Source organism: Kogia breviceps, chromosome X (assembly GCF_026419965.1).
Source record: "Kogia breviceps isolate mKogBre1 chromosome X, mKogBre1 haplotype 1, whole genome shotgun sequence".
Taxonomy (NCBI): Eukaryota; Metazoa; Chordata; class Mammalia; order Artiodactyla; family Physeteridae; genus Kogia; species Kogia breviceps.
The window spans coordinates 88,184,603-88,212,231 of record NC_081330.1 but is presented as its reverse complement, the minus strand read 5'-3'; the positions used below and the strand labels follow the sequence as shown (position 1 = coordinate 88,212,231).

The following is a 27,629-nucleotide window of genomic DNA, read 5'->3' as shown; positions in this document are numbered from 1 at the left end:
CTCCCCGCCTCCCCGCCTCCCCGCCTCCCCGCCTCCCCGCCTCCCCGCCTCCCCACTCGACTATTTCCTTACCTTACGGAGCGGCTGGGAGGCGGGGCCAGCGCGGCCCTGGGGAAGGGACGGGAGGGAGCGAGCCGTCAATCCTAAGCTCCGCCCCCGGGTATGCTCCCAGCAAGGCTGGGATCCGGAAGTCGAAGCCTAACGTCGCGAGCGCAGCCTGTGGGCCGATAGTGTTGTGCTGTCTTCTCTTCTCCGATCTCCGCCGGAAGTGGAGGTAAGACACGACTCTCTTTTTTCGTGGTGAGCTCTCACCCAGCTGGCCGCGCGGAAAGGATCAGCTATTTCAGGTGAAACCAGAGGCGCCCTCTGCCCTGGAATAGAGAGGTGAAGAGTCGGGTTCCTTCCAGGGTAGAAGGGCCCGGATGAGAGGCAGGGATTGCTCGGCCTGTGGACATGCGCCCAAACACATTCTTGCGGGATAGAGGGGCACGGACGCACCTTATCTGGACAGGTGTAGACCCCTGGACACACTGTATGGAGAGTTACAGACCCCACTTGTGTGGAGAAGCGTCGAGTGCCCTCCTCCTTTTAGGGTAGTGAGGTTCCATTCCGCATTTTCCTGGTGTAGACAGGCGTGGACACCCTGAAGGTGTGGCGACATCGACCCCATCCGTAAAGAGACACATCTCCCTCCTCACGAGGCTGAACGGCACAGATTTCTACTGGCGCTAAGGCACACAGATCCGCCTCGGCACGCACCTTTTCCCTTAGAACAGAGGCTTTGATGTATTTACCCCTACCCCCGCCCGACCACCAGAATAGTGGAGCTCCGAAATTTTAATACACAGAGGAGTGAGCCTCCTTCCCTTAGCGTCAAGACCTAGAGACCTCCCTACCTCAGCCCCGTGTAACTAATTGACCGATGTCCCGCCCCCGCTCCTGCAGAGGTGGTAGACCACCCCTCCCTAAGTGTTTGGAGGCACAAGTCTCATCCCACAGAGAAGCACGCAGATTTACCCCCTCTAGGCTAGAGTGAGTCCCCATTATGGAAAATCAGATCTCACCACCTCCTCCCCAGGCGCTGGCTTACTGAATTTGTAAAGGCTTGACCCACCAAAAATGCCCCGCAGCAAACAACAGCAGACCTTAACCCACGAAGAGACAGTTAGAACTGCCTCTCCTGGGGCCCCCAGGGAAGAAGGGCTTAGATTTATTCTCTCTCTCTTTTTTTTTTTTTTTTTTTAGTACGCGGGCCTCTCACTGTTGTGGCCTCTCCCGTTGCGGAGCACAGGCTCCTGACGCGCAGGCTCAGCAGCCATGGCTCATGGGCCTAGACGCTCCGTGGCATGTGGGATCTTCCCGGACCGGGGCATGAACCCGTGTCCCCTGCATCGGCAGGCGGACTCTTAACCACTGCGCCACCAGGGAAGACCTATTCTCTTTTTTAGGTAGACACAGATCATCCTTCCTCTCCCCCCTTCCCCAAGGATTTAGAATCACCAACTGTAGGAAAGCTGAGAGGTGCCCTCCAATGTTGAGAAGCAGTGACATCACTGATCACCCCATAGTGCGTGCATATGGGCTCCCCCCTTATCCGAGGTAGAGGAGCTCAGATCTTTTTCTCCCTATCCAGGAAAAAAATACACAGGAACCCCCCCACCTACTGTAAGGGCCGTTCCATTGAATGTATAGCTGCATTCCCCCCTCCCCCGTGCAGAGAACCAGAGGTCCTTTTCCTTAAATATTAACACACTGCTGACTTCAACCCATACACAAGATAAACAGATAGTGCCCATCCCATCTCCCATGGAAAGGGCTAGAGTAACCCACTGCAGGCAAGGTGCAGACCCCGTTCATGCAAAGCTGCATAATTCCCCCCTTTGTTAGCATGGCACTAATGTCACCTTGTAGTGGAGATCAGTATATCAGTCCCATCTCATGGCCCTCCCTAGGCTAAAGCGACTCAGAGTACCCCCTACCCCCGGTCCCTGCACAACTTACAGATGTACAGACTTGTGCTCCTCTCCCGTGCAGTGGAGATGCACACAGCCACTGTGCCGGTTTATCTAGTTCCTCTGTATCCTGGAGTAGAGTGACAAAAGGCATCCTGCCCTCCTCCCCCCTGTCACCAAGGAACAGACCCCAGCCATACATACAGGTGCACATTTTTCCCCCTTCCCCCAAGATTTTGCACTGACCTCAGTCGACATAGACATACAGATAAAAAGCCCTATTCTGAGGTCCCTTTTCCCCAGGGTAGACTCCTGGGATATGTCTTTCCCTCCCACTTCCAGGGTAGATGAGACATAGAACCCCCTATTTGGGGAAAAGAGGTGCAGTTAATACCCTATGTAGAAACAGATTGTCCTTGCATACCCCTCTCCCCTTAAAGAGGTTTAGTGCTAGTCCCTTACCTAGAGCATCCTATCTGATGCATTGAGGCACTGACTCCACCCAGGAAGAGAGGTTTAGACCTAATTTCCCTTTGGGTAGTGTGACACTACCTTCCCTGTAATATTATTATTATAATTAATTATACTCAGCCATACCAGGTGCCAGCTCCAGTATAACCCCTTCTCTCAGATTCCTCTAATTGTTAGGGCTTCCTTATCATGTTCTTTAACATTTTATTTTGCCTTCAGGAGGCTCAGAAGGGGCTTATAGCATTGTGATTCCTCTCTCTGTCTTCAAATTGGTTCTTCTCCCATTCCAACAGGAATAAAAAAAAGCCTGCAGATTTGAATCTACCTGCTTTCAAGCTAGTCATCATGATGAAACTTAGACACAGTGAGTTTCTTTTACCACTCCTTCCCAATCCTAAGCTTTAATGAATATTCATAGTATTTTTAAAAATTGCCCAGTATGAACCAGATCATTCAGACTGTCTTTTACGTATGGTATTATTGTTGTCTTCCCAATTTCCTTCTGAGGTATAGCTCCTCTTATCCCCCGTACCCATTTTACAGATAAGGAAACTGAGGCTCAGCAAGGTTAAGTGACTTGACAAAGAGACTGCAGGTGAATAGCAGTAAATACCATATTACACTGCCTATAACCCCAACACAGCCTAGCATTTTTCTTTATAAGTTGTACCTTTAAGTTGGTATCATAGATTGTACTAGTGGTTAAGAGCATGGACTCTGGAGCCAGACTGAGTTTGAATCTCAGCTTTTCCACTTATTACTTGTGTGGCCTTGAGCAAGTTACTTACCTTCAGTCTAGTGGGGGAAGAGGAGGGTAAAAATAGTTCCTACTTAATAACGTGATAGTATTTGCCTAACAGTGTTGTTGTGAGGATTTAATGAATTAAAATAGGCACTTAGAACAGTGCCTGGCACATAATAAGCACTCTGTAAGTATTAGGTTTAAAGATTCAGCCTTCATTTCTCTTTGGAGTTTAGCGCCTCAGAGTATGCATACTCTGTCTGCCACTGAATTATTGTCTGACCTCTCTTGAGCTTTGGATTTTTCTTACCTATAAAACAGACCGTGTGGATAAATTGCTGTTCTTTCTGCCTTTAGGACTCTTTCCCTTTCCTTCTCATCCTTTAAGGGGATAACTCTTGCTTGTTTTTCAGATTTCAACTTATACATCATTTCCTCTGGGTATCCCTCCTGTTAACCTCCTGCCTTGGTTTCCACTTGTCTGTGTACCCACAGGAACCAGGGCTGTTGACTCTATGATTGGGTCTGTCTCTTTCACAACACTGTTAACTTCTCACTGACATCTGGGTCATCTTTGTGTCCCAAGGGCCCAGCATGACCAGGCATAGCTATTTGGCACTTACTGTATGCCAGGCACTAGAATGTCTCAATTAGTAGTGCTAACTCAACCCCCGCCTCCTCCACCATGATGCTTACAGCCTAGAGGGAGAAGACAAATGTGATACATGGACTCTTTCTTATAAGAAGGAAGGCAAAGGCAGTAGGACAGGTCTGGTTCTGTGCTTCCCTGCCTTTATCCTGCTATAGCCCAAGCAGAAGATGATAACATTTGGATAGCACACTGGATAGACTGGATGAGAGTTGTGCAACCCAGTGGCCCTGTTTTCTGTGTGAATTGTGGCCCTGCCTATGTAGGGCTTGGTGAAAAAAATTCACTTACTTTATATAATCATAAAAATTTCATCAAGAATCAGACTTTGGTTATGTTAATACCAAAAACAAATAATCATTTTTTCATGCAACACAAGAAAAGTGAACAAAATTAGTTATACTCTATTTAAGAATATCAAATACAAGATAATAATAGAATTATTATTTTTTAAATTAATTTTTATTGGTAATAGTATTATTAATAGTGATGAAAAACAATAATTACTGGTGAAATAGAGTATATACATACAAAGGAACCCTGGCAGTTTAAAAAATGAGGAAGTAGTATATGGAAAGACTATTATATGGAAAAACTGTTAGATGGAAAGATCTCTAGGATTTGTTAAGTGAAAAAAGCAAGTTGCTGACAGGAGTACATAGTATGTTACCTTCCCTGAGAGAAAATGGAGGGAAATAAGAATATATGTTTGTATTTGCATAAAGAAACTGAATGATGCATGACAAACTAATAAAGTGGTTTCTTGTGGTAAGGGGACTGCAGTGGCTAGGGACAAGTGTGGGAGGGAGACCTCTCAGAATACATGGTTTTATTTTTATTTATTTATTTATCAATCATAATTTTTATTTGAGTATAGTTGATTTACAATGTTGTGTTAGTTTCAGGTGTACAGCAAAGTAAATCAGTTATACTTATACGTATATCCACTGTTTTTTTGATTCTTTTCCGACATAGGCCATTACAGAGTACTGAGTAGAGTTCTTTATGCTATACAGTAGGTCATTATTAGTTATCTATTTTATATATAGTAGTGTGTATATGTCAGTCCCAATCTCCCAGTTTATCTCCCCCCCTTCCCCCACTAGTGACCATAAGTTTGTTTTCTACATCTGACATGGTTTTACTTTGGAACCATATGACTGTATTACCTGTTAAAGAACAATCATACATATCTGCATTAGTGGGAAAATGGTGAACATTAAATTAAATGGAAAAACTTTACATGTGCACACAAAACAAAGACTTTCACTGTTAAATTGCAACTGAAGTCTTGATCAGACCAACTGGGATGATTGCAGTGGAAGATGGGGGAGGTGCTTCATGGTGCAGCTCCCTACACCCTGGGCTAGAGATACCCTGGACCCAAATGGTAATGATAATGATTAAATCTGGGAAGGTTATTGAGAAGCCCTAGAAAGTGTTCAGATACAGTTTCAACCTTTGTACATTTTTGAATGGCTATTAAAAAGGAGGGTATGTTTTATCATTTAAAAGATTTACAACCATCAATGATTGGTGGCACAAGTATGTAATCCATTGTAATGACAGACTGGAATGTAAGCTGCACAGGGAGGGAAATGGGGTGGCCGTTGAATAAAGAACCGAGTGGTGCCAGTGTTTTGGAAGTCTCTAGGAGATTGAACAAATGTGCTTGAATATAGTTGAGAGGGGTGTCTGAGATTGCTTTCTGAAGTACAAGCAGTTATAGATGATGATCACAGATGTCACCATAGCAATGGGTGGGCAGGTGTCTACATGGAATGGGGATGTCAAGGAAGTGGGAAACCTGAGCATTGGAAGGGGCCCAGTTATCACCAGAGTTGCTCAGGTTGATGATGGCAGGAGTTCAGTTGAAAGTAAAGCTATGGACTTCCCTCATGGCGCAGTGGTTAACAATCCGCCTGCCAGTGCAAGGGACACGGGTTCAAGCCCTGGTCTGGGAAGATCCCACATGCTGCGGAGCAACTAAGCCCATGCACCACAACTACTGAGCCTGCGCTCTAGAGCCCACGTGCCACAACTACCGAAGCCTGTGTGCTCTAGGGCCCGCGTGCCCCAACTGCTGAGCCCACATGCTGCAACTACTGAAGCCTGTGCACCTAGAGCCGTGCTTTGCAACAGGAGGAGCCACCACAATGAGAAGCCTGTGCACCACAGCAAAAGAGTAGCCTCCGCTCCCACAACTAGAGAAAGCCCACGTGCAGCAACAAAGACCCAATGCAGCCAAAAATTTAAAAAAAATAATTAAGAAAAAAAAAAGCTATGAGCTAGGTGCTTCAATAAAAGAGGAAAAGTGACTCATAGGTGACAGGCATGGCAGCAGTCTCAAAAAAAGCAGGAATTCCACCCCTCCCCCCTCTTTTTTTAACAAGAGGGAGAAATTGGTTTGGCAGTGGTGAGTCTGCAAGATACCTCCTGTACCTACTGGCTCCAAGGTATTCATGTTCATATAAACTAATAGCCACCTTTCAGGCCTGTAGATGAAGCAGTGTCCTCAGGGGAGAGCTGAGTCTCTATTAAGGCAGGAGGTTGAGGAATTGTTCCCAAGAAAAGATGGAAGAATTAAGGGAGTGCTGATCTCCCAAGTGGGAGTTTCAGAGGGCATAGTGGGAAGTCAGATGCAGGGGTAAATGGAGGATGGGGGCAGAGTCACTGCCAGGCTGGGGATACAGGGATGTAGTGGGGTGAGAGTATGGGAGATGATGGATGAATGGAGAGATCCACCTTTGAGTATTGATATGAGAGTTGGTGGATGGAGATATTGGTGGTCAGAAAGATTTAAGGAAATTATTCAAGGTCATATAGCTAGGTAGTTATTGAGCCAGAACAGGAACCTAGGTATGGCTGGCTAAAAAATGATAGCTGTTTTTTTTTCTGAAGCTATTAAAAAACAGTAACAGCGGCTCCTGGGTGTTGCAGTGTTGTGACTGCACCCCTACCCTCTTCCTCTCGTCTCCTCCCCCCTCCTTCTCCTCTCTGAAGCAGATGTTTTTCCCCACTTTAAGTGATGTATTTTCTTTCATCGTGTGCCTGTATCCAGTGCAGGCCCTCATTTTCCAGGGAAGTTAGGCCGATGGAAATTGTTGAGTAAAATGGCCAGACCTGGTTCCTTCCAAACCTCACATTCTTTTCATTGCAACATGAGTACTTTGGAAGAAAAGGAGACTTGGGATCTGATTTTTTTTTTTGTTATGGGGAAATTCAGCCCATTCACATTCATTATGATAACTAATATGTTTGGTCTGATTTTTACCATCTTATTTTATATTTTTTGTTTGTTTCGTCTTATTCCCTTATTTTTTTAACATCTTTATTGGAGTATAACTGTTTTACAATAGTGTGTTAGTTTCTCCTTTACAACAAAGTGAATCAGTTATACATATACATATGTTCCCATATCTCTTCCCTCTTGCATCACCCTGTCTCCCACCCTCCCTTATTACTTTAAAAAAGTTTAACAAGTTAAAAAAATCCTCCACCAGGACTTAAAATTATGTTGGTAATTGCATTCATATTTATATCAAGCATAACTAAATTTTTCTGTCACTTTACCAAAGTTAAATAACTATTTTTGCCCTACTCTTCCAAAGTGAGACCGTTAGCATGATTTTATGCTTATTTTTGCTGGTACACTTCCTCAAGTAGTTTTACCAGAAAGGGAACACAGGTGGTAATCTTTGCACATGTCTGTCTTTTACCTTCATGTAAGAGTGATATATTGATCAGTTATAGGAATTTAGCTTGGAATATGGTCCCTTGTCTCAGTACTTTGTAATGGTTATTCTTCTGTCTTAAGTGTTCAGAATTGTGGATTTGAGAAGGCTGTCTGCTTCTCTCACCTTTGTTGGGAATGCCTTCTATTTGGAAGTTTATAAGATTTTCTCTTTATCCTTGGAGTTCAGAAATTTCATCAGTGTATGCCCAGGGCATGTGTCTTTTTTGTTAATGTTGATGCTCCATGCGCCTTTCTAGTCTGAAGCCTCAAACCTGTTTTCAACTTGGGAAACTTTCATCTATTATTTAAAAAAATAATTGCTTCTCCATTTGTATCTTTTCTCTTTCCAGAACTCCTGTTAATTTAGGTACTAGCTCTCCTGAGTCCATTCTCTATTTTCTGTTATTACTTTTTTTTTTTTTTATGTTGTGGCGCGCGGGCCCAGCAGTTGTGGCTCACAGGCTCAGCCACTCCGGGGCATGAGGGATCCTCCTGGACCAGGGCCCGAACCCAAGTCCCCTGCACCGGCAGGAGGACTCCCAACCACTGTGCCACCAGGGAAGCCCCTGTTTTTACTTTTCTTTGGATTTTTGTCCTGTTTTAAGCAAGCTCTTCCCTTGACCTTCTAGCTTATTAATTTGGTTATTAGTGATGTCTGTTCTGTTTTCCACTACATCAATTGAATTTTTATTCAATATCAAATTTGGGGAATCTTTTTCTCACACAGTTGATTTGAAGTATCTTCTTGAGTCTCTTTAAGAACTTGCAGTAGTATTTATTTATTTAATTTATTTATTAAAAATTTTTTTTTGGCTGTGTTGGGTCTTTGTTGCCTCGCACGGGCCTTTCTCTGGTTGCGGCAAGTGGGGGCTACTCTTCGTTGTGGTGTGCAGGCTTCTCATTGCGGTGGCTTCTCTTGTTGCAGAGCATGGGCTCTAGGGCACAGGCTTAGTAGTTGTGGCACATGGCCTCAGTTGCTCCGCAGCACGTGGGATCTTCCCAGACCAGGGCTCGAACCCATGTCCCCTTCATTGACAGGTGGATTCTTAACCACTGTGCCACCAGGGAAGTCCTGCAGTATTATTTAAATCCTGTTTCCTACATTAACTCTGCTTTGGTGTGAACCACCTAGTGTGATTGGGGAGCCTGTTCTCTGATAATCTCAAGCTGCTCCTATATTTGTTTGTAGCATATATCCTGACCTTCCAGAACCTCCCCCTGTAAGAATTCCTTTAGCCCCCTTGCAAATGGTGAGAATTAAGGGAAGCCCTTCTTTCTGAGAGGCCAGCTGTGAAGGAGATGACAGATGGGACTCCTCATTGAAGTGGGAAGAGGCCCCTTAAGTTCCTGGGCTTTGTTAAGGAGTGATTGTAGAAGGTGAACTCTCTCCTCCTTAAATCAAAGGGAGGTTGCAGTTTAGCTGTATAGCACAATTCCCTTTGGAGGCAATGACATGAGCAGGGTCAGCAGGAAGGGACAGTTCTCTCCCCATGTGCTGAGGGCATCTACTCTGGCTTAGCTGTCTGGGACTCCTCAGAGTCCCTAACCAGGGACTAACCAGGGTCCCTAACTCTAACCCTAACCCTCAGATCACTTTCCCATGCTATCAGCCCCCCCACATCAGCCTGGTGCCAAAATTGTTGAGCTGCCCCAGCTAGAAGTTGGAAGAGAGAAAGAGGAGTCAGAAGTGCACATTCAAGTTGGTCTCTTCACAGGATTCCCTTAAGAATTGTTTCAGTTTGCACTGAATACCCCAAACATTTATATCCAGTACCTCCTCTGACACTGTTGCTGCCAGCTCCGTGTCTGTCTTGTGCGCCTAGACAGACATGGTGTCTGAGGATTCCTTAGGTTCCCAGTGTGGCCTGACCTCCATTAAGGTTCAACAAATGTTGGGTAGGTGGATGATGGCTTTTTTTTTTTTTCTTTAGAAAATAAAAAGCCAGGTAAAAGTTCCAAAGGCTGCAAGAAGGTAAGTTGGTTCCACGCTCAGGTAAGGTATACCCATTGTTGGTGACAAGGTCAGAAACAGGTTACCCACCCTAGAAGAGGCCCACAAAACCAGGTAGATATTGGGTGACTCCAAACAGAGCACTGCATTGGAATCAGTAGATCTGGCTTTCCCTCCCTCTCTGGGTGGCTTCAGCAGAGAAGCAGCAGCATTTATTAAGCTCCCACCACAAGCTATACACTGCTTTGTGCTTGGTTTACCTTGGTTAGGGATTGTCATCATCCTATTTTTTAGATGAAGAAACTGAGCCTCAGTGAGAAAGTTCTTAGGTTCAAGGTAGCACAGCTAGGACTTGAGTCTGTCTAATTCCCAAGTCCCTATTGCTCATGGAAAGGAGGGAGGTTCAAACAGTCTTTGGCCCTAGCTCGTGGATCTCCTGGTCCTGCTGGGAAAGTTGTGGACAAGTTGGACTTGGGTCAGAGCAGCGGTTCTCAAACTTTAACTAGCCCTCCAGAATCACCTGGAGGGCTGGTTAAAACACAGATTGCTGGGCTCTACCCTTGCGTTTCTGATTTGGTAGGTCTGTCTTGGCATCTGATAATTGGTATTTCTAACAGGTGCCTAGGTGATGCTGTTACTGTTCCAAGGGCTGCACGTCCCTGCCTGGCTAGGGGAAGAAGGGTCTCTCTCTAGTCAGATGGGCAGACCTCTTGGGACAGAGCCCTTTTTGTTTGCTTCCCTCCTCTTTCCCCCAGCAACTGCACTTCTGAGCAGCTTTAACACCCTCTGGGAAGGGTGATTTCCATGGGTTCATTAGGTCTGTTCATTTTTTCCCTGTTGTGTGGTGACCAGCCTGCAAAGCAGAATGGGAAGAAAGCAGCCACCAAAGTGGCCTCCGCTCCCCAGTTTGTTCACTCCAATGATCATGCCAGTCGGGAGGCTGAATTAAAGAAGAAGAGGGTAAGCCCTTTCCCTTGGAGAGAGAGGGCCTGGCTTGACTGCCAGTTCCACAGAAATGTTGAAAGGCAAAGGCCAGAACTGTTAGGGTTGTCGAGGCTGTTTGTGGAAAGGGGAAGAGAGGGCGGTTGCCTTGATACTTGATTTAGTGTCTCCATTTGCTCACCTCCCAGTCCATGGCTGTCTGGTTTATGTTCTCATTGCTCCACTGGAATGACCCCTGCCAGCCTCACCAGCATGTTCTTTGATATTAGACTCATGGATAGCTTTCTTCCCTCATCTTATTCAAATTCTCAGCATTTGAGACCATGATTTTTTTTGAAACACTGTCACTTTGGCTTTCCTGTCATATCACTCTCCTGGATGTCCTTCTTTCTTTTCTGCAGTCTCTTTTGCTGCTCTGTAAATGATGGAACATCCCAGGACCTTGTTTTCTTTTCCTCTCTGGTCTTAAGTGCTTCCCGCTGCCTAGAACACATTCTCTCTCAGCTTCACATACCTTCCTTGTATTAGTGTCTGCCATGTTTTCCCTTCCTTCATCTCTTTGTCTTTTTCTTTCTCTCAAACCCCTTATCTCTTGCTGTCATATCTTCTCTCTTCCTGTATCCCTGCTCCTCCCACCTGTGCCATGTCACACAGTTTTCTCCCTCTGTCACCTGCTCCCTGTTACTCTTCGTCTTCCATCCCTCCCTTAGACTGCAGACCTAGTCAGCTACAGCCCTGGTGTGCGTTCACTTGTTAGGTTGAGATGAGGGAGAAGCAGCAGGCTGCCCGAGAGCAAGAGAGACACCGACGCAGGACCATTGAAAGCTATTGTCAGGATGTCCTGCGACGCCAGGAGGAGTTTGAGCGCAAGGTAAGAGAGCAGTCTTTGCCTCTGGGTAGGACTGGTGTGGGTTTGCTCAAAAGCATCTTTTGCCATTGATCTGTGAAAAGGAAAGAGGAAGGGTGTGAGATTGTTGGAGGGGGCGTAGGGAGTCAGTTCAGAGAGGACGGGAAACAGTAGGGACATGGAGGGAGGGTGACAGGGAGGTGAAGAGCCTTATCTGTGACTGGACAACCTTGATTAGGTCCTTTCTCCCAAGCTGGAACCCAAAGACTGGGGTTTGGGAGTGGGGAGGCGTTTGACTAGGGGACAGGGGGAGAGAAGGTGTGAAAACAAGAGGGGAAAGTTAAGAGAAGAGTCATCTTCTTTCTAGAACTTCTTACTGCCTTTCTGGCATATATTCTCATCTCACAGAATATATACTTTCCAACTAAAAGTTCCTTTTCTAATATAAAGTACACATTTTGCTTCTCCATCCCACATTCCCCATAGATTGTTTTTCTCACTTATACCTCCCTCTTACATTCCTCCCTTATACACTCAGGTGCAATCCCAGGCCTCTAGCTCGTGCTCGAACACACACTTACACACACATGGACCGTGTGGGTCTATCCTTTCTTCTTCTAGTTCCTGGCTTTGTTGGCTGATACAAGCTGCTCTTTGGTGGGCTGGAACTCACATGGCTCTCCCAGCCTCCCACGGTTGCCAAAGACGGCTCTCACTCTCTTTCCTCCCCTGGACCATTGTCTTTTTTTCCCTTTAGGAGGAAGTTTTGGAGGAATTAAATATGTTTCCTCAGTTGGATGATGAGGCCACAAGGAAGGCTTATTACAAGGAGTTCCGTAAGGTATGGATGCCCATTTCTTTTTTTAAAAATTTTAATTCATTTATTTATTTTTTGGCTGCATTGGGTCTTTGTTGCTGTGCGTGGGCTTTCTCTAGTTGTAGCGAGCGGGGGCTGCTCTTCGTTGCAGTGCGTGGGCTTCTCATTGTGGTGGCTTCTCTTATTGCAGAGCACAGGCTCTAGGCATACGGGCTTCAGTACTTTTGGCACACGGGCTCAGTAGTTGTGGCTTGTGGGCTCTAGAGGGCAGGCTCAGTAGTTGTGGCACTCGGGCTTAGTTGCTCTGTGGCATGTGGGATCTTCCTGGACCAGGGCTTGAACCCATGTCCCCTGCATTGGCAGGCAGATTCTTAACCACTGCACCACCAGGGAAGCCCCGGGGGTGCATTTCTTAAGGCCCTTTAGGGAGGGCATCAATCCAGTCTTGTCTCCTTTCTGCTTCCGTTTTTCCTAAGATGGAGACCTCTTCTTTCGTAGGCCTGTTGATTGCTACCCAGTTCTTTCCCTGCCTTCATCCCTCATTCCCTGCCCTGCAGGTGGTGGAATACTCTGATGTGATTCTAGAAGTCCTGGATGCCAGGGACCCACTGGGCTGCCGTTGCTTCCAAATGGAGGAGACTGTCCTGCGGGCAGAAGGCAACAAGAAGCTGGTCCTGGTCTTGAACAAGATTGGTGGGTGTTGGGCAGTATTGGGTAAGGCAAGGCAGGGGCCAGGCCTTGTTGAAAAACCCATAACAGTTGTGCAAGGTAGGAATTCTTGTTCGAGTTTTTAAAGCCAGGGATTTGAGAGGTGAAGTCACTTGTCTAAACACATACACACCACACACACAGTACAGCAGAAGTTGGGAATGGAGTTAAAGCCTGTCTGCCTTTCAGTCCCCTGTTTTTGCCATTCTGAGCTTTATCTGTGAGTGGCCAACCCTGGAGAGTTCCTCTTCTCTCCCAAGCTGGAACCCAGACACTGGGGCAGAAGAGCACATCGGCTCACGAGTCACTCAGGTCTGGGTCTCATCCCAGTTTTGCTGTCTGTTTTCTCTGGGATCTTGGACAAGTCATGTCACCTGAGAGCTTCTATTTCTCTAGGTGTGAAATGGGCTGTGATTGTCCCAATCTCACAGGATTGTTGGAGAATTAATGATAAAGTGCTTGGTACATACATACATGTTCAGTTCTTCATAAATGGTAGCCATTTTTGTCAAGGTTATTCTTGACATTTGGCCCAACCTAGAATGATCCAGGGAGGGGATGGGAAGCACAGTCTTTGGGAGGCCTCTGGTACCCTGGGCCCCCTGATCTGGAAGGAAGGCATCTAGGACCATACAGCTGGTTACCCATTCTCCTTGAGGAAACAGAGGTCTCCTCAAGGAGGGCCAATTGGTCCCCTAGACTAGACTGTACTTTCTAACTCTAACCTGGGGACTTGACAGGGGCTGTCAGTGCTAGGGAGATATCTGTTGGCAGGAGGTGAGCCAAGTCTTGGATGTGGGTGGCTGCATCTTTGGAGTGAGCCATCGAGGTGATGTTCTCCTTTCCAGTCCTCTCTGTTCCTATTTTCCCCAGACCTGGTCCCCAAGGAGGTTGTGGAGAAGTGGCTGGAATACCTTCGGAATGAGCTGCCAATCGTGCCTTTCAAGGCCAGCACCCAGCATCAGGTCAAAAACCTGGTAAGCTGGGGCCAGGGACATCTAGCCTCTTTCAGGGTAGCCTGGGGCTACACTGTTTTCTAATTTTATCATTAACATAGAAATGTGTTTTCAATGTAAGATATTAAAGTATACAGAAACATTTGTTGCTTTGATGGAGAGAAACTGGGTCCTGGGGGACATTTTTTTTTTTTCAGTTTTGCACCAGGTATAAAACTTACTTATTTTAAAAAATAAAATAGAAAAAATAAAAACAATTACAGTTGACCCTTGAACTAAACAGGGGTTAGGGACATCCACCTTCTGCACAATGGAAAATCCATGTATAACTTATAGTTGGCCCTTCATATCTGCAGTTCTGTATCTGCAGATTCAACCAACTGCGAATCATGTAGTACTATGGTATTTACTAGTGAAAAAAATTTGCGTATAAATGGACCTGTGCTGTTCAAACCCGTGTTGTTCAAGGGTCAACTGTATAGATGAAGCTTGAATATCCTTACGCTGGTACCTCTAATTCCAATCTCTTTTATCCATACCCAGAAGTAACCACCATTGTTAGTTTGGTGTGTATCCTTCCAGATGTTTTTCTGTGCTTTATATTATATGTGGATGTGTTTATAGAGAGAAAATAGTGTTTGTGGGTATCATATATGTCATCCTGCGTTTTGTTTTTTTTCCTTGAAGATTTTTCTATAGAGTTCTACCTTTCTGATGCTAAATAAAATTAGTTTCCATTTTTTAAAATCATTATAACCAGTACTACAACATGTACCCTTACACGTCTTGACTAGTGGGCAAGTGTTTGTGTAGGTTGGGCACTGAGAGGTAGAGTGGCTGGGTCATAGGCTTTTTGCATTTTACATTTTCCTAGTCATTGACAAATTGCTCCCCAGCACCCCACCTCCTCCACCCCCACCCCTCAGTGGCTGTACCAATTTATCTTCCCACTAATGGGATAGATGAATGTGTGAGAGGGCTTATTTCCCTATACCCTTGCCAACATTTGATATCATTAAACATTTAAATCTTTGTTCATCTGGGAGAAACATGATATCTCCTTTATAAATTTTTGGACTTTTTCATGGCAAAAATGTGATAAGCATCCTTTTTTAACAGCTTTCTTTCATTTGTGTTCCATTTCAAGGATATAGCTCCTTAATCTGTTTCTTATTAATAGATATTTAAGTCAATTCCTATTTTGAAGTACTGTGGTGGGTAAGCAAGGACAGAAGAAGAGCTGAAAGGGCATTCTAGGCAGAGGAGGTAGCATCAGGAGTAAGGAGATGGAGGCTGAAATGGCTTTGTCCTGTGTGAGGAATCAAGAGAAGGTAGACTTTATGTGGGCCAGGCACTATCTCTTCTCTCCACAGACAGGGAGGCAAACGTCCCCATTGTGTAGGTGAGGTTTACTGAGGCCCAGAGAATGGAATCAGAATTTGCCAGGCACACGCCTGTGAGAGGCAGAGCTGAACTCAAACCTGGCCTGCCTAGAGGCAAGGATGCTATCCTGCCCCTGCTAAGGGAGGCAAGAGACAGGCAGGGACAGAGAAGACTGGAGATGCAAAGACAGTGGAAAAATAGGCCTTGTGGAAGCAGGGAAATGGCAGGTATTCAGGGCCTATATGAGAAGCCCTCTGCTTCAGGCTGGGGGTCTCAGTGATCACAGGGAGGCGGCCCTGAAAGTTGGAAATCTGAACTGAGACCACGTCTCCCACCTGATGCCTCTTCTATAATACCCCTCATTTTCCAGAATCGCTGCAGTGTGCCAGTGGATCAAGCCTCTGAGTCACTGCTGAAAAGCAAAGCCTGCTTTGGAGCTGAAAATCTCATGAGGGTTCTGGGGAACTATTGCCGCCTGGGTGAAGTGCGCACCCATATCCGTGTGGGTGTTGTGGGTAAGGCCTTGGGGGAGGTCATGGGACCCAGGCTTCTTCCTTGTGCAGGGGCTTCACTGGGGCAAAGGATTCTGGGAACTTCATGTTCCTTTTGTGGGGGGGAAGAGAGGAGCTGTTCAGGAAGGGTCTTGTGATTTGTAATTTGGATAGGTGGACTTGGGAAGGCATACTCAGGATCACTACCGTGGTTTGAGTGTTAGAACCATGGACCAAATGTGCGGGGCCAGGCTTGGAGTTGGCCTCATCTCATTCTACCAGAGCTGTGGGAGGGAGGGGTGAACATCTCCCTTTCATAGATAAGAACACTGGGGCTCAGAGGAGGGAAAGGGACTTGTAGGGCTCAGCCCTGGGTGAGACAAGACAGAGCTGAGGCTCAAACCTGGAACCCAGGGTACTGAGGGAAGGCTGGTGGGAAGGGAACAGGGAAATTGAGAGAGGCAGAGATAGACCTGCAGGGAGAGGAAGTGAAGCTGGACACTGAGAAAAAGGTGTAGATTTGCATACCTGAATAGACACAGAAGATTTGGGAAGCCAAATGGTGGGATTGGTGGGGAGTGGAAAGGGAAGACAGATGTGAATGACAGAGGCACGCAGAAAGAGGGAGATATGATCACAAAGACGTGTGCACAGAGACTTGCAGAGAAACATAAGAGGGCTAGAGACCCTCCCATGTAAGTAGAGAGGCAGACATGCATACCCAAGGAAAGAATGAGTGAGTCAAACACAGGGATAGAGAGAGATTCAGGGGGAGATACACATAGAAAGAGGCAGGAACAAAGATGCAGACACAGAGGAATGCACCCCCAGACCTATGCACACATACAGATCCACAAACACATGTACACATCCACATGTATGGAGACATGTACAGACCCAGAGGCAAAATACATGCAGACCAAGCTCTTCCCATACACTCACCCAACTCTGCTTCCCCTCCCCAATCAAATAGAGCCACGGAGAGACACGTGCCCGAATATACTCGACCCTCAGACATAGTCATGCCCCAGAGTCACAGAGACAGATACACGTCTATGATGAGACGGATATATATGTATATATACAGAAATAGAGACAGAGAGAACATTAAGGAGGCACAGAGGAAAAGAGACACAGTGGAACACGTACGGAAGGACATACATGTAGAGAGATAAGCCCAGGGAGAGAAAGAACATGTACAGAGAGAGCTGAGAGGAGTTGGCATAGAGGGAATTACAAAGAGGCAGAATTGGTGGGGTGGGGAGAATTAGAGAGAAAAGACGATGGCCAGAATGAGATACAGTGAGACAAACCAGCAGAGAAAGAGGTGCCGAGATACACAGAGATACATAGACAAAGAAAGATACGATAGAGAAAAAGATGGAGTGGGAAAGACAGAAAAGGGAAAAGCAGTGGTATTTAGAATGAGAACAAGAGACAGAAGATATAGAGACTTCTATACACGAGGGATATATACACAGGCACATCTGTGAGGGAGCAGTACATGTGTAAGTTCTAGCACACACAGAAAGAGAATGGTGGGAATGAGAGACCCAGTGAGGAAGAAATAGACAAGGACATCCATAGGCTGAGAGGTGCTCATAGATGCCCAAACAGAACAACCTGTACCACAGGCAGAAAGCTGCTCAGAGACTGACATCTGGAGATGAGCCCCCCACCCCCTGCCAGGTGAATTATACACCAGGATGGATGGTTCTGTCTTATAACATTTCCCAGTGTCCACCCTCCACTGGATTTTGTCACAGAGGCCTTGCATTGAGCGTCTTTCCCAGGCTGTTTGTAGGTAGGAGGTGAGTGTCACATCTAGAGAGAGGGACACGTCTAGCCAGGGTGCTCACATATGGAGGAGAGGGATAGAAAGGCTATGGAGGGGGTTGGTCAGGGCCTTGGATGGGAAGGCAGGAGGCCAGGCTCTGTTTTTGGCTTCCCCATGGCCTGGTCACACTGCCCCTGCCTGGGCCTCACACACAGGCTGTCCCAGATATTCCTGAGGACCCTTACTGCCCTGAGCCATCTGCTGCTCCTTTGTAGGTCTTCCCAATGTTGGGAAGAGCAGCCTGATCAATAGCCTGAAGCGGAGCCGTGCGTGCAGTGTGGGAGCCGTTCCTGGGGTCACCAAGTAAGCACCTGCCTGCTCCCCCACTTCACAGATCCTTCACCCTACCATTCCCCCAACTCCCACTCCTTCAGCCCCTGTCCCTTATCTTGGACCAGCCTTTGATTCTTCCCTGGGCATGGGAGTCTCACTAATAGCCCTCATTTACCTGGCACACCCTAGCCGTGGGCCAGGCACCCAGCTGGGTGTTTCCCCCACTTAGCTCCTTGAAGCCTCCCCGACACCATGCAAGATTGGGCTCTGAATAAGCAGCTCCATTTCCTCGGTGAAGCAACAGGCTCAGAGTCAGAAGCTTGTCTGTGGTCCTGCAGCTCAGTCCCCAGTGGTGGAGGCTAGACTAGCATCAGACCCCACATCTCTCCACCTTCATCTGTGTGGCATCTGTCCCACCCCTTCTCTCAACTGGGTGCTTGGAGCCTAGAGGATGCCAGGCACTTCTGGGCTTATCACCATCCTGTGTCCTCATATCTCCCCTCTCCCACCCCAGGTTCATGCAGGAGGTCTACCTGGACAAATTCATCAGGCTGCTGGATGCCCCGGGCATTGTCCCAGGACCCAACTCGGAGGTGGGCACCATCCTGTGCAACTGCATTCATGTACAGAAGCTGGCAGATCCTGTGACCCCAGTGGAGACCATTCTGCAGCGCTGCAACCTGGAGGAGGTACGCGGGCCTCTTGCTTATGCCCTACCCTGCTCCAAGGGCCCTTCGTTCTTCCTAATGATTTTTCTTCTTCCTCTCTTCACCAGATTTCCAGCTATTACGGTGTCTCTGGGTTCCAGACCACTGAGCACTTTCTGACTGCAGTGGCCCACCGCTTGGGGAAGAAGAAGAAGGGGGGCATATACAGTCAGGAGCAGGCAGCCAAAGCTGTCCTGGCTGACTGGGTGAGGTGAGGAGGGGGCTAGGCATAAGGGTGAAGCCTGCTGGGAGTCAGGCTCCACAAAGGGGATCATCTGTGTTCACTGCAGCGGCGGGGAAGCCTGACTTCTTGGGTAGGGAAGTCCAAGGCACTAGGTCACATCCTGCTTGGCAACTTATGCCCAGTGATTATCCAGCAGCTCAACCTCTTGTTCAGAAGCAACTGTCTGGGTTTTCTAGTTGACCCTCACTGTTTCTGACCTGAGAACTCATTCTCTCTTTAATTGGTCATTTGTTGTCTTAATGAGATCACCAATTTCTTCCCACCTCCCAATTCAGTGGGAAGATCAGCTTCTATACACTCCCACCCTCCACCCACACTCTGCCTGCACATCTCAGCGCTGAGATCGTTAAGGAGATGACTGAGGTCTTTGACATTGAGGATCCTGAGCAGGCCAATGAGGACACCATGGAATGTAAGTAAGGGTGAGTAGGTTGGCCTGCCTGACACTGGTCCTGCCCTAGTGGAGCCACACAGACCTGACAGCAGGTCCCACATTTGACCTCCCCCTGCTCTGGCTCTACTCTGGCTTGGGAAAAACTGTTTAACTAGCTTTAACCTTAATGTCTTTTCCCACAAGGTGGAGAATTGTAATCTGGATCACAGGAATATGGGGGTGGGGTGGGGTAGGGAGGCAGCTGGTTGTGGGCTCTTGGTAGATAGGAAAAAAATCAGCAAAGTACCTGGAACATGGTGTGGTATTTATGAAGCATGAGGTTCCTTTCCCCATCTCTTGAGGCCTGGAGTGGACTGAGATACTCCTCTCAAAAACCCCTTCTCTCATTTTGCTCCAGGTTTTGTCACAGCCATTGCATGTCCATTTCTAGATTTTTACTTTTATCTGCATTGGCATGTGAGGCATCTGAAACACAGAAAGGTGATATTTGCTAAATGGTGCATGGCCATTGACAGGCAGACATGGCATTCAAACTAGCTCTCTTGCCTTGTTTTGAAGATTCTCCCAACTCAGTATCTAAGTGGTTAAAAGAATGGACTGTCTGGATTAAAATCTGAGTTTTGTTAGTTGTGTGGTGCTGTACAAGTTCTTAAGCTCTCCATGTCCAATGATGTCATCTGTAAAATGGGGACAATAGCACCCACCTGATAAGATAGTTGTGAAGACTTATTTGATATGTAAAAACACAGTGCCTGGCATATAGTACATGCTTGGTAAATATTAGCTGTTATTAAGATGGTTATTTGTTGAGGTACAAAGGTATGACTTTCAGAAACTCCTGTAGGAAGTTTGTTCTCCTCAGATACTCTACCATCCGCAGGTCTGGTTGATGGCTCCTTCTTCTCTACCCTACCCAAGAAAGGTGCCCAGTGCTTTCTGGGCCTATCTGTGGACACTCTGGAGTAGTGGAGAAAGCCTTGGCTGGCCTGGCTTCTAGTTACTCTGTTTCTCTTGAGGGCCAGTAGCTTTCCTTCTCTGGGCCTTTTAGTGTGCTTGGATTACAAATGAGGACAAGAGGCTTGCCTACCCCCATGTGGCTTTGGGCAAGTCAGCCCTCCTTCTGAACTTTGCTTTTCTATCAAGTGGGTAGTTGGGAGGAATTAGTGCTCACATTTTTATGATGATGCTGTGTGTGAGGGCAAGTGGGGCTCTGGCAGTGAGAATGTACTTTGGCAAAAGATTGAGGTCCCGGAAATTGAGAAGAGGGAGTGGTTAATAGTGAGAATTTCCTAGTTGCCCTAGTGTTGAATCTTGAAGAGTGATTAGGGATTAGAGGCCCAGGGAAGGGGATGGGGCAAAGTTTAGAAGAGGTGGGAAGGTAGTGTGGGCCCAGGGCAATGGACACATTTGTGATTTGCAGTAGAGGCCAGCTCTAGGCAAGGCACCAGAGAGAGAGGGAGAGAGGCCCAGTCCTGGGGAGGGAATCCCAGTAGCTGCCATTTACAGAGCAGTGTCTCAGGCCAGTGCATTTCAGGCACCCTCTGCTGTGATTCACAGCAGCTCTCTGTTATAGGGCTTGTGGCATTCTCATTTTCCAGATGAGGAAGCTTGAGCCTCCAAGACCAGCTCCCAGCAGGCGAGTACCCTACTGCAAAACCCACATCTTGAATCCTTTGTCATGTGGCCTCCCAGCAGGAATAAAAGAGCCTTCCTTACTGACTCCCCTGTATGTCTCCTGTATGTCTCTTCATGTCCACATATCCTTTCCACTGAGGCCTGACCAGGGGGCTGGTAGCAGGGAGGAGCCAGAGCCCTGACAGTGGTATTTATTATGTTAAAGGCTTGGCCACTGGAGAATCTGATGAGCTGTTGGGTGACATGGACCCGCTCGAAATGGAGATCAAGTGGCTCCATTCTCCGATGGTGAAAATAGCAGATGCCATGGAAAGTAAAACCACGGTGTATAAGGTACCTGTTCTCTTTCTTCATGGCAACACTCTCCTCTACCCCAGGCTCTGGGAAATGGTCAGTCCCTTCCACCTGGCTCCCACAAGGTCCGCCTATAATACTGGGGAGATGTGGGTTGTTCATTCACACCCTGTGGGCTCCCTGGGTGCCAGGCAGGGTGCATCCTTTGCCAACCAATGGCAGGTCCAAGGAGGAGGCATGCTCTCTCAAGCAGCTTTCCCAGCCTAGCTCTAGCCTAGAGAACAGGATCCCCGTCTATCCACCCGCTTGTTCAAGTTACAAACCTGGGCAACCCTGATCCTTCCTTCTAACTAGTATCCTGGATCCTTTATACAGTCACCAAGTCTGTGGCTTCTCCTTCCTAAATCTTAAGAGATGCTCCTGGCCTCTTTCTATTCCTACCATTCCTGTAACCCTAACCTAAGTTTCAGGTTGTCTCCCACCTGGACATTTGTTCCGTATGGCAGGTCCCAAAGGTCACCTGCCCTTTCATGGCTCCCCAGCACCTACAGGATTAAGTTGATATACTGTGCTATGATCTCTGGAGGCGTTTTCAGCCTCTACATCTTCCAGTCCCCCATCGCTGCCCTTCAAGAGGTCACAGTTTAGTGGTTTCAACCACAGATATCTACACTGTGATGGGAGACACATAGGCTGGGCTTGGGGGCAGAGGTTGGGAAAGCATGGATCTAAGGTCCCTAACCTATACTACTTGTGGGTCAGGGAAGTATTCCAGCGGGCCTTGATGCTTGTGCCACGTCTTGAAGGTTGAGGAATTCTCTGGGCAAGGGAGACAGCAGCCTGTGGTCAAGAGCTCAGCCTGTGCACGTGCCAAGACCCAAAAGGGTGAGAGCGTGTTATTTTGCAGAAATCACTAGTGGTCTGAGGTGGCTGGAGTGAGGGTAGAGGCGGGGAAAGATGAATCTGGTGTCAGATCATTGAAGGCCTTGAGTTTGACTTTAAACCATGGGTAATAGGTAAACACTGAAGGTTGGTTTTGTTTTGTGGGAGAGAGGAGGCAAAGGGTTTAAAATTTTCTTCCCATTTTGTTTATTTAAGATATTTTTTTGATTAGGTACATGGTATAAAATTGCAAAGGTAGGATATTCCCTGGTGGTCCAGTGGTTAGGACTCCATGCTTTCACTGCTGAGGGCCTGGGTTCAACCTCTGGTCGGGGAACTAAGATCCCATAAGCCATGTGGTGTGGCCAAAAAAAAAAAGAAATGAAAAGGTAAAGGGTATACAGTTAAAGTAAATCTCTCTCCTGCTTCTCTCTCCCAGCTACCCTGCCCACTCCTGAGTGTCCTTTCAGAGCTATTCCATCTTTATACACACATATACATAAAAGCAGGTAACAGATCTATTTCAATGCTTTTAAAAAATTTTATTTATTTATTAATTTATTTATGTCTGTGTAGGGTCTTCATTGCTGTGTGCGGGCTTTCTCTAGTTGTGGTGAGTGGGGGCTACTCTTCGTTGTGGTACATGAGCTTCTCATTGTAGTGGCTTCTCTTGTTGTGGAGCATGGGCTCTAAGTGTGCAGGCTTCAGTAGTTGTGGCTTGCGGACTGTAGAGCGCAGGCTCAGTAGTTGTGGCACACAGGCTTAGTTGCTCCGTGGCGTGTGGGATCTTCCCGGACCAGGGCTCAAACGCGTGCCCCCTGCATTGGCAGGCAGATTCTTAACCACTGAGCCACCAGGGAAGTCCCAACAGATCTATTTCAATTCAAATAGTTGTATGCTGTTTTTATTGTTCTGCACATTGCTTATTTCACTTACAAATTCATCTTGTAGATTGTTCCACGTGATTACTTAAAAAACAGTCCTTCATTTTTAAAAGAGAAAATTATTTATTTGGCTGCATCGGGACTTAGTTGTGGCACACGGGATCCTCACTGCAGTATGTGGGCTCTTCGTTGCAGTGCGAGGGCTTCTCTCTAGTTGTGGCATGTGGGGGCTCAGTAGTTGTGGCACGTGGGCTTAGTTGCCCTGCGGCATGTGAGATCTCAGTTCCCTGACCAGGGATTGAACCCACGTCCCCTGCATTGGAAGGCGAATTCTCAACCACTGGACCACCAAGGAAATCCTTTGTCCTTCATTTTTGATGGCTATATAATATCTGGAAGGGTTTCTTAAGCAGGGAAGCAACATGGTCAAGTTTATGTATTAGAACTATCACTCCAGTGGCTGGGGTAAAAATCAAGTTGGAAAGAAAGGAGTCAGAGTGCTGGTAAGAAGTCCAGGAAGGAAACTGTTGCCTGAGCTCTGTAAGAGATGATGAGGCCTGCATTAGGGCAGTGGTAGGAATCACGCCATTCCCATCTTCACATAGTTTCGAAAGTCCCCCCGGTGCTTATAGGAAAATCAGTTTAAAGTTGTGAGTTTAAGGCCATCCCCTGGTATTTCTCACTGAGCCCATAAGCCCCAGAACATACCATTTTTCCTCAAGGACCAGCAGTAGTTCCCTATTCCATACTGCAAATTCTAGGCTCAGGTTCAGGGCCCTGAGTAGGGCCACTCCATTGCACAACTCCATCTAGGTGTGCTATATTGTAAATGGTGCCCCCTCCCATCCCCGCAACCCCATAGTTGTACAGTGTGGTAGCCTTGCCTTTTACCCACGGTAGTGTAGCAGGTAGTCATACATAAATAATCTTGACTGCTTGGGTTCTAATTTATTCTACTGCTTACTAGCTGTGTGACCTTACATGCCTTGTTTGTCAAAGACATTGTTGCAAGGATTAAATGAGTTAATACACAGGTGTGTGTGAGTACATGTATATACATATATATATGTATGTATATGTATAACACACACATATATGTATATGCTTAGAAAGGTACCTGGCACATAGTGAGCTTCCTGTCAATATTACCTTTTACTGACCACATGTACCTTCTATTACAGCCAAATGGACACCCTTTTGGGTGCCCAGGTATGCTCTCTGCTTTTTCCAGTGTTCAGTCAGGAATGACCCTCCCATCAGCAGAAGTATGTTGACCACCACCATCCCCTCAGCCTCTGTCACTTATGCTGCATTTCTTTGGTGGGCACTTAACACATTCCAACTTGTGGTGTGGTTGGGTTTTTTCCTCTTTAGCCTGGTTGCTTCCCGAAGGTGGGACTGCATCCGAGTCATTTCTCCAACATTTTCCCATACAGAGCTAGGCACAAAATAGGTGTCAGAACATATTTGTTAAATTGAGTAAGACCTTGAAGGGTCACGTGAACAAAGAATCATTGTGATACCAATTGTCATTGACAAGTAATTCTACTTTTTCATTTTATTCTTATAAAAGCCATGCAAGCTACCTACTGTCCACTCTTATTTGACAGATGAGCAAGTTGTGGCTGAAAGGATAACTAAGTACCTTCTAGTCTGTGGTGGAGCCAGACTTGAAGCTTATTAGTTCTTTGTGGCTCCAAGGCTCCTCCTGTTCTTATGCAAGCCTGTCCCTGCCTCCTCTGCAGAAGTCTTTGGAGGTACTCTGGGGGCCCAGACCTCACTGTTGAACTCTCTTTCCCCAGATTGGAGATCTCACTGGGTATTGCACCAATCCAAACCGTCATCAGATGGGGTGGGCTAAGCGCAATGTGGACCTTCACCCCAGGAACAACAGCTCAGTGGATGTCTGCCCAGTGGACCGCCGTCCGATGCTACAGAGGATCATGGAGACAGACCCCCTGCAGCAGGGCCAGGCTCTGGCATCTGCCCTGAAGAATAAGAAGAAGCTCCAGAAGCGTACAGGTCGGGGCACCTGACCACCCCCCTGTGCTCCAAAAAGAACCCACCTGAGGCCTTAATTAGGGGCTCCTGAATGAGCATCTCCATGTGTCCAGCCCCAGGCCAGGGTTAGGGGGCAGGGATGGGTTATGAGGCTTACCGGCTAGCACAGTGGTTCTCAAACTTTAGCTTGTATTAGAATTGCCTGGAGGGCTTATTAAAACACAGGTTTCTGGGACCCACCCCCAGAGTTTCTAATTGAGTAGTTGAACCTTGGGTGGATGGGTGGTGGGGCTCTGAGAATTTGTGTTTCTAACTGGTTGCCAGTTAGTGGTGATGTTGCTCCTCTGGGGACCACACTTGGAGAACCACTGGCCTAGTTTTATGTATCAAATACCCACCATTTATTTATCACCTGCTTTCTATGTGTTAAGAAGCTTTCAGGCTATATATGTTTACTTTATCAATAGGCGATATACTCAAAATCCAAAGGGTACAAAAGAATATACAATAAAATGTCTCCTTCCAATCCCCTAGTCTTCTAGGCATCCCTCCAGAGGCAACCAGTTAATTTCTTGTATCTCATTCCTGAGATAGGTACACAGGCAAATATCTGTATATTCTTTGTTCTCTTTTTGTAGACAGAGACTAATCTCCTGAACATATAGTTTTGCCACATAATTTTTCCACTCAATATATATTATAGATATTTCCCCATCAATTCACAAAAGAACTTCTCCCTTCATTTTAATGGTGGTCTGTTGTATGGCTGGTCCATTTATGTCTTCATGCTATACTAATTTTCACTAACTCATTGCAAAAGTCTTATTCTCATTTGGTAAGTGAGGAAACTGGGGCCCAGAGACATTAAGTGACACACTCAAGGTATTTGATGGGGCCAAAATGCAAACCTAGATTTGACTGATCCCATGAGCCCTGTTCTTTGGACTAGACTATGTTCATAACCATTCGCTCTTGGCCTGGTTCCACGCTGAGTCCTGGGAATACAGAGATGAATTGCCCTTGAACTGCTGGTCTTATTGGGGAGCGGGGAGGAGACAATAAAACAGACATTGGCAACACAAAGTGATCACTGTGAAGACATTGAAAGCACAGTGAGGGAACCTAACCCAGCCTGGAGGTCATGGTGGGGCAGGGGTGATCAGAGAAGGCTTCCAGAAGGAGGTGATGTCAGGGGAATCCTGAGGAACAATAGGGTGTGGCTGGAGGATGGAGGTGAGTATTCAGGCTCAAAGCCCCTACTGCCATCCTGCCCCTTTGCTGTGAGAGCTTTGAGGGTCATGGCAGAGTGCTAATAAGTTCAACACAGTAAAAGAAAACAGCTGTTTTGATACTAGGAAGAGATAAAAATACTTGAAGCTCAGTAGTCTGACACTCTGAGATACAAGCTATTTTGGGGTGATTATTTTATAGGTAGACAAATGGGTCTTCCTGTGAGGCTGAGCAGTGGCTGCCAGTAGCTAACCAGTTGTTTTGTTTAGTGTTGGGTAGGGAGGGGGCGGTTAGTGAGCCAGTTTGGGAGTTTGGTGCAGACCAAGGTAAATGTAGGCTAGCTTCTGCAGGCCTCCTGTTGGCGAGCCAGCCACCAAGTGACTGCCCGTTTTTCTCCATCTGCAGATAAACTCGCCATCAAGCTGTCTGATTCCATGATGTCTGCCCTTGACCTCTCCGGCAACGCTGATGACAGTGCTGGTGACTGATCCACTGATCTCACCTCATTCCCCCACTCCAAGCATCAGTTCCAGTGGAAATAGCAGATGAAATGGTTTGCTTCTCCCTGAAGCACCTATATATTAAAAGAGCCCCTTCCCCCAACCCCCCTTCCCTCCATTCTCCAGGAAAAAAAAAGTCCCAGGTGTCTGAAACTGACAAACCCAATACCCTTATTTAATCCGTACTCTGTTTTCAAGAGAAATTAAAAAAAGATTGTCAGCAGATCCCTTATGCTAATAATTTATCCCCCACCTTATAGGTTGGGCGGGTTGGAGGGCCGACCCCTCACAAAACCCTCTTGGACAGCCAAACATGCAACTGGAGGCTAGGCTGCTCGTAGATCTGGGGCTTCCTCGGTGGTGGTGGGGGTGATGATTTCTTTACCAGTCCACAACAGAGTTCAGCAGCAAGACATCCCTGCAGTGGGCTGCAGGTCACACATCTTCCTCCCACCGAAGCCCACAGATCCTCACTTGGGTGGCAGCAGGAGTAGGGGGAACAGTGATGAGACTTCTGAGTCTCTGGAAGCGTCTAGGGATAGAATAGAGGAGAGAAGACAACACACAAGCCTGGCTGGTGCCGAGGTATGGTAAGCACTGCCTGTTCACACAAAGGGAAAGTAAGGTACCTCTTGGTAGGTTGCTGCTGTGGGGCATTTCTGGGCAGACTGTGAGTTGGAATCCCTTGACCTGAAGCACTCTGGCTGGGACCCGTCATTGTGTGACCATGTCTCACCCAGCACCAGAATTTGAATTCCATGATTCAAAAGAGTTCTGGTATCATTTATTCATAGGCTGCATCCTCATGAGCTGCTATATCAGGGGTATACCAGCAAACTCCTTTTCTGGTGTCTAGAAGACATTATACCCCATAAAAATATTAGCCACCTCTTCTGGGGGAGCATACTCCATCAGACAAAGTCCCAGGCAGTGTCAGGGCCCCTCAGGAAGGGACTAGGGTAAATGATGGCAACAGAAACACAGTATCTTACTTTACCAGGGGTTGTTTGGGTTATGCATAGGACCTCAGTTTCCAGCAGTCTACCTGAGACTGGACATGTTTGAAAGGAATGGGTGTTAGATTGCAGGCTTTGCCTCCTGCC

The 27,629-nt window shown here is 46.9% G+C and overlaps 1 protein-coding gene across 4 annotated transcripts; it reads left to right on the top strand.

Annotated features, from left to right (window-relative positions):
- The first annotated feature begins 158 nt into the window (after nt 1-158).
- GNL3L (G protein nucleolar 3 like) lies at nt 159-26,751 on the top strand. Of its 4 annotated transcripts, XR_010838685.1 has the most exons (17): nt 177-274; nt 2,717-2,787; nt 9,482-9,522; nt 10,354-10,461; nt 11,201-11,314; nt 12,048-12,131; nt 12,665-12,800; nt 13,689-13,792; nt 15,525-15,669; nt 17,698-17,785; nt 18,270-18,444; nt 18,531-18,673; nt 18,982-19,118; nt 20,941-21,068; nt 21,792-21,914; nt 24,598-24,817; nt 26,432-26,751. XR_010838685.1 is itself a non-coding variant. In XM_059049767.2 (16 exons), the coding sequence occupies exons 2-16, from the start codon at nt 2,769-2,771 to the stop codon at nt 26,512-26,514; spliced, it is 1,725 nt and encodes a 574-aa protein (XP_058905750.1). In that variant the 5' UTR covers nt 159-274; nt 2,717-2,768; the 3' UTR covers nt 26,515-26,751. The 4 variants fall into 4 exon arrangements, 2 of the variants coding, with proteins under 2 accessions (XP_058905750.1, XP_066879701.1); XM_059049767.2 differs by lacking the exon at nt 21,792-21,914 and having other exon boundaries at nt 159-274; XR_010838686.1 differs by lacking the exons at nt 24,598-24,817; nt 26,432-26,751 and adding an exon at nt 22,351-22,420.
- The last annotated feature ends 878 nt before the right edge of the window (nt 26,752-27,629 follow it).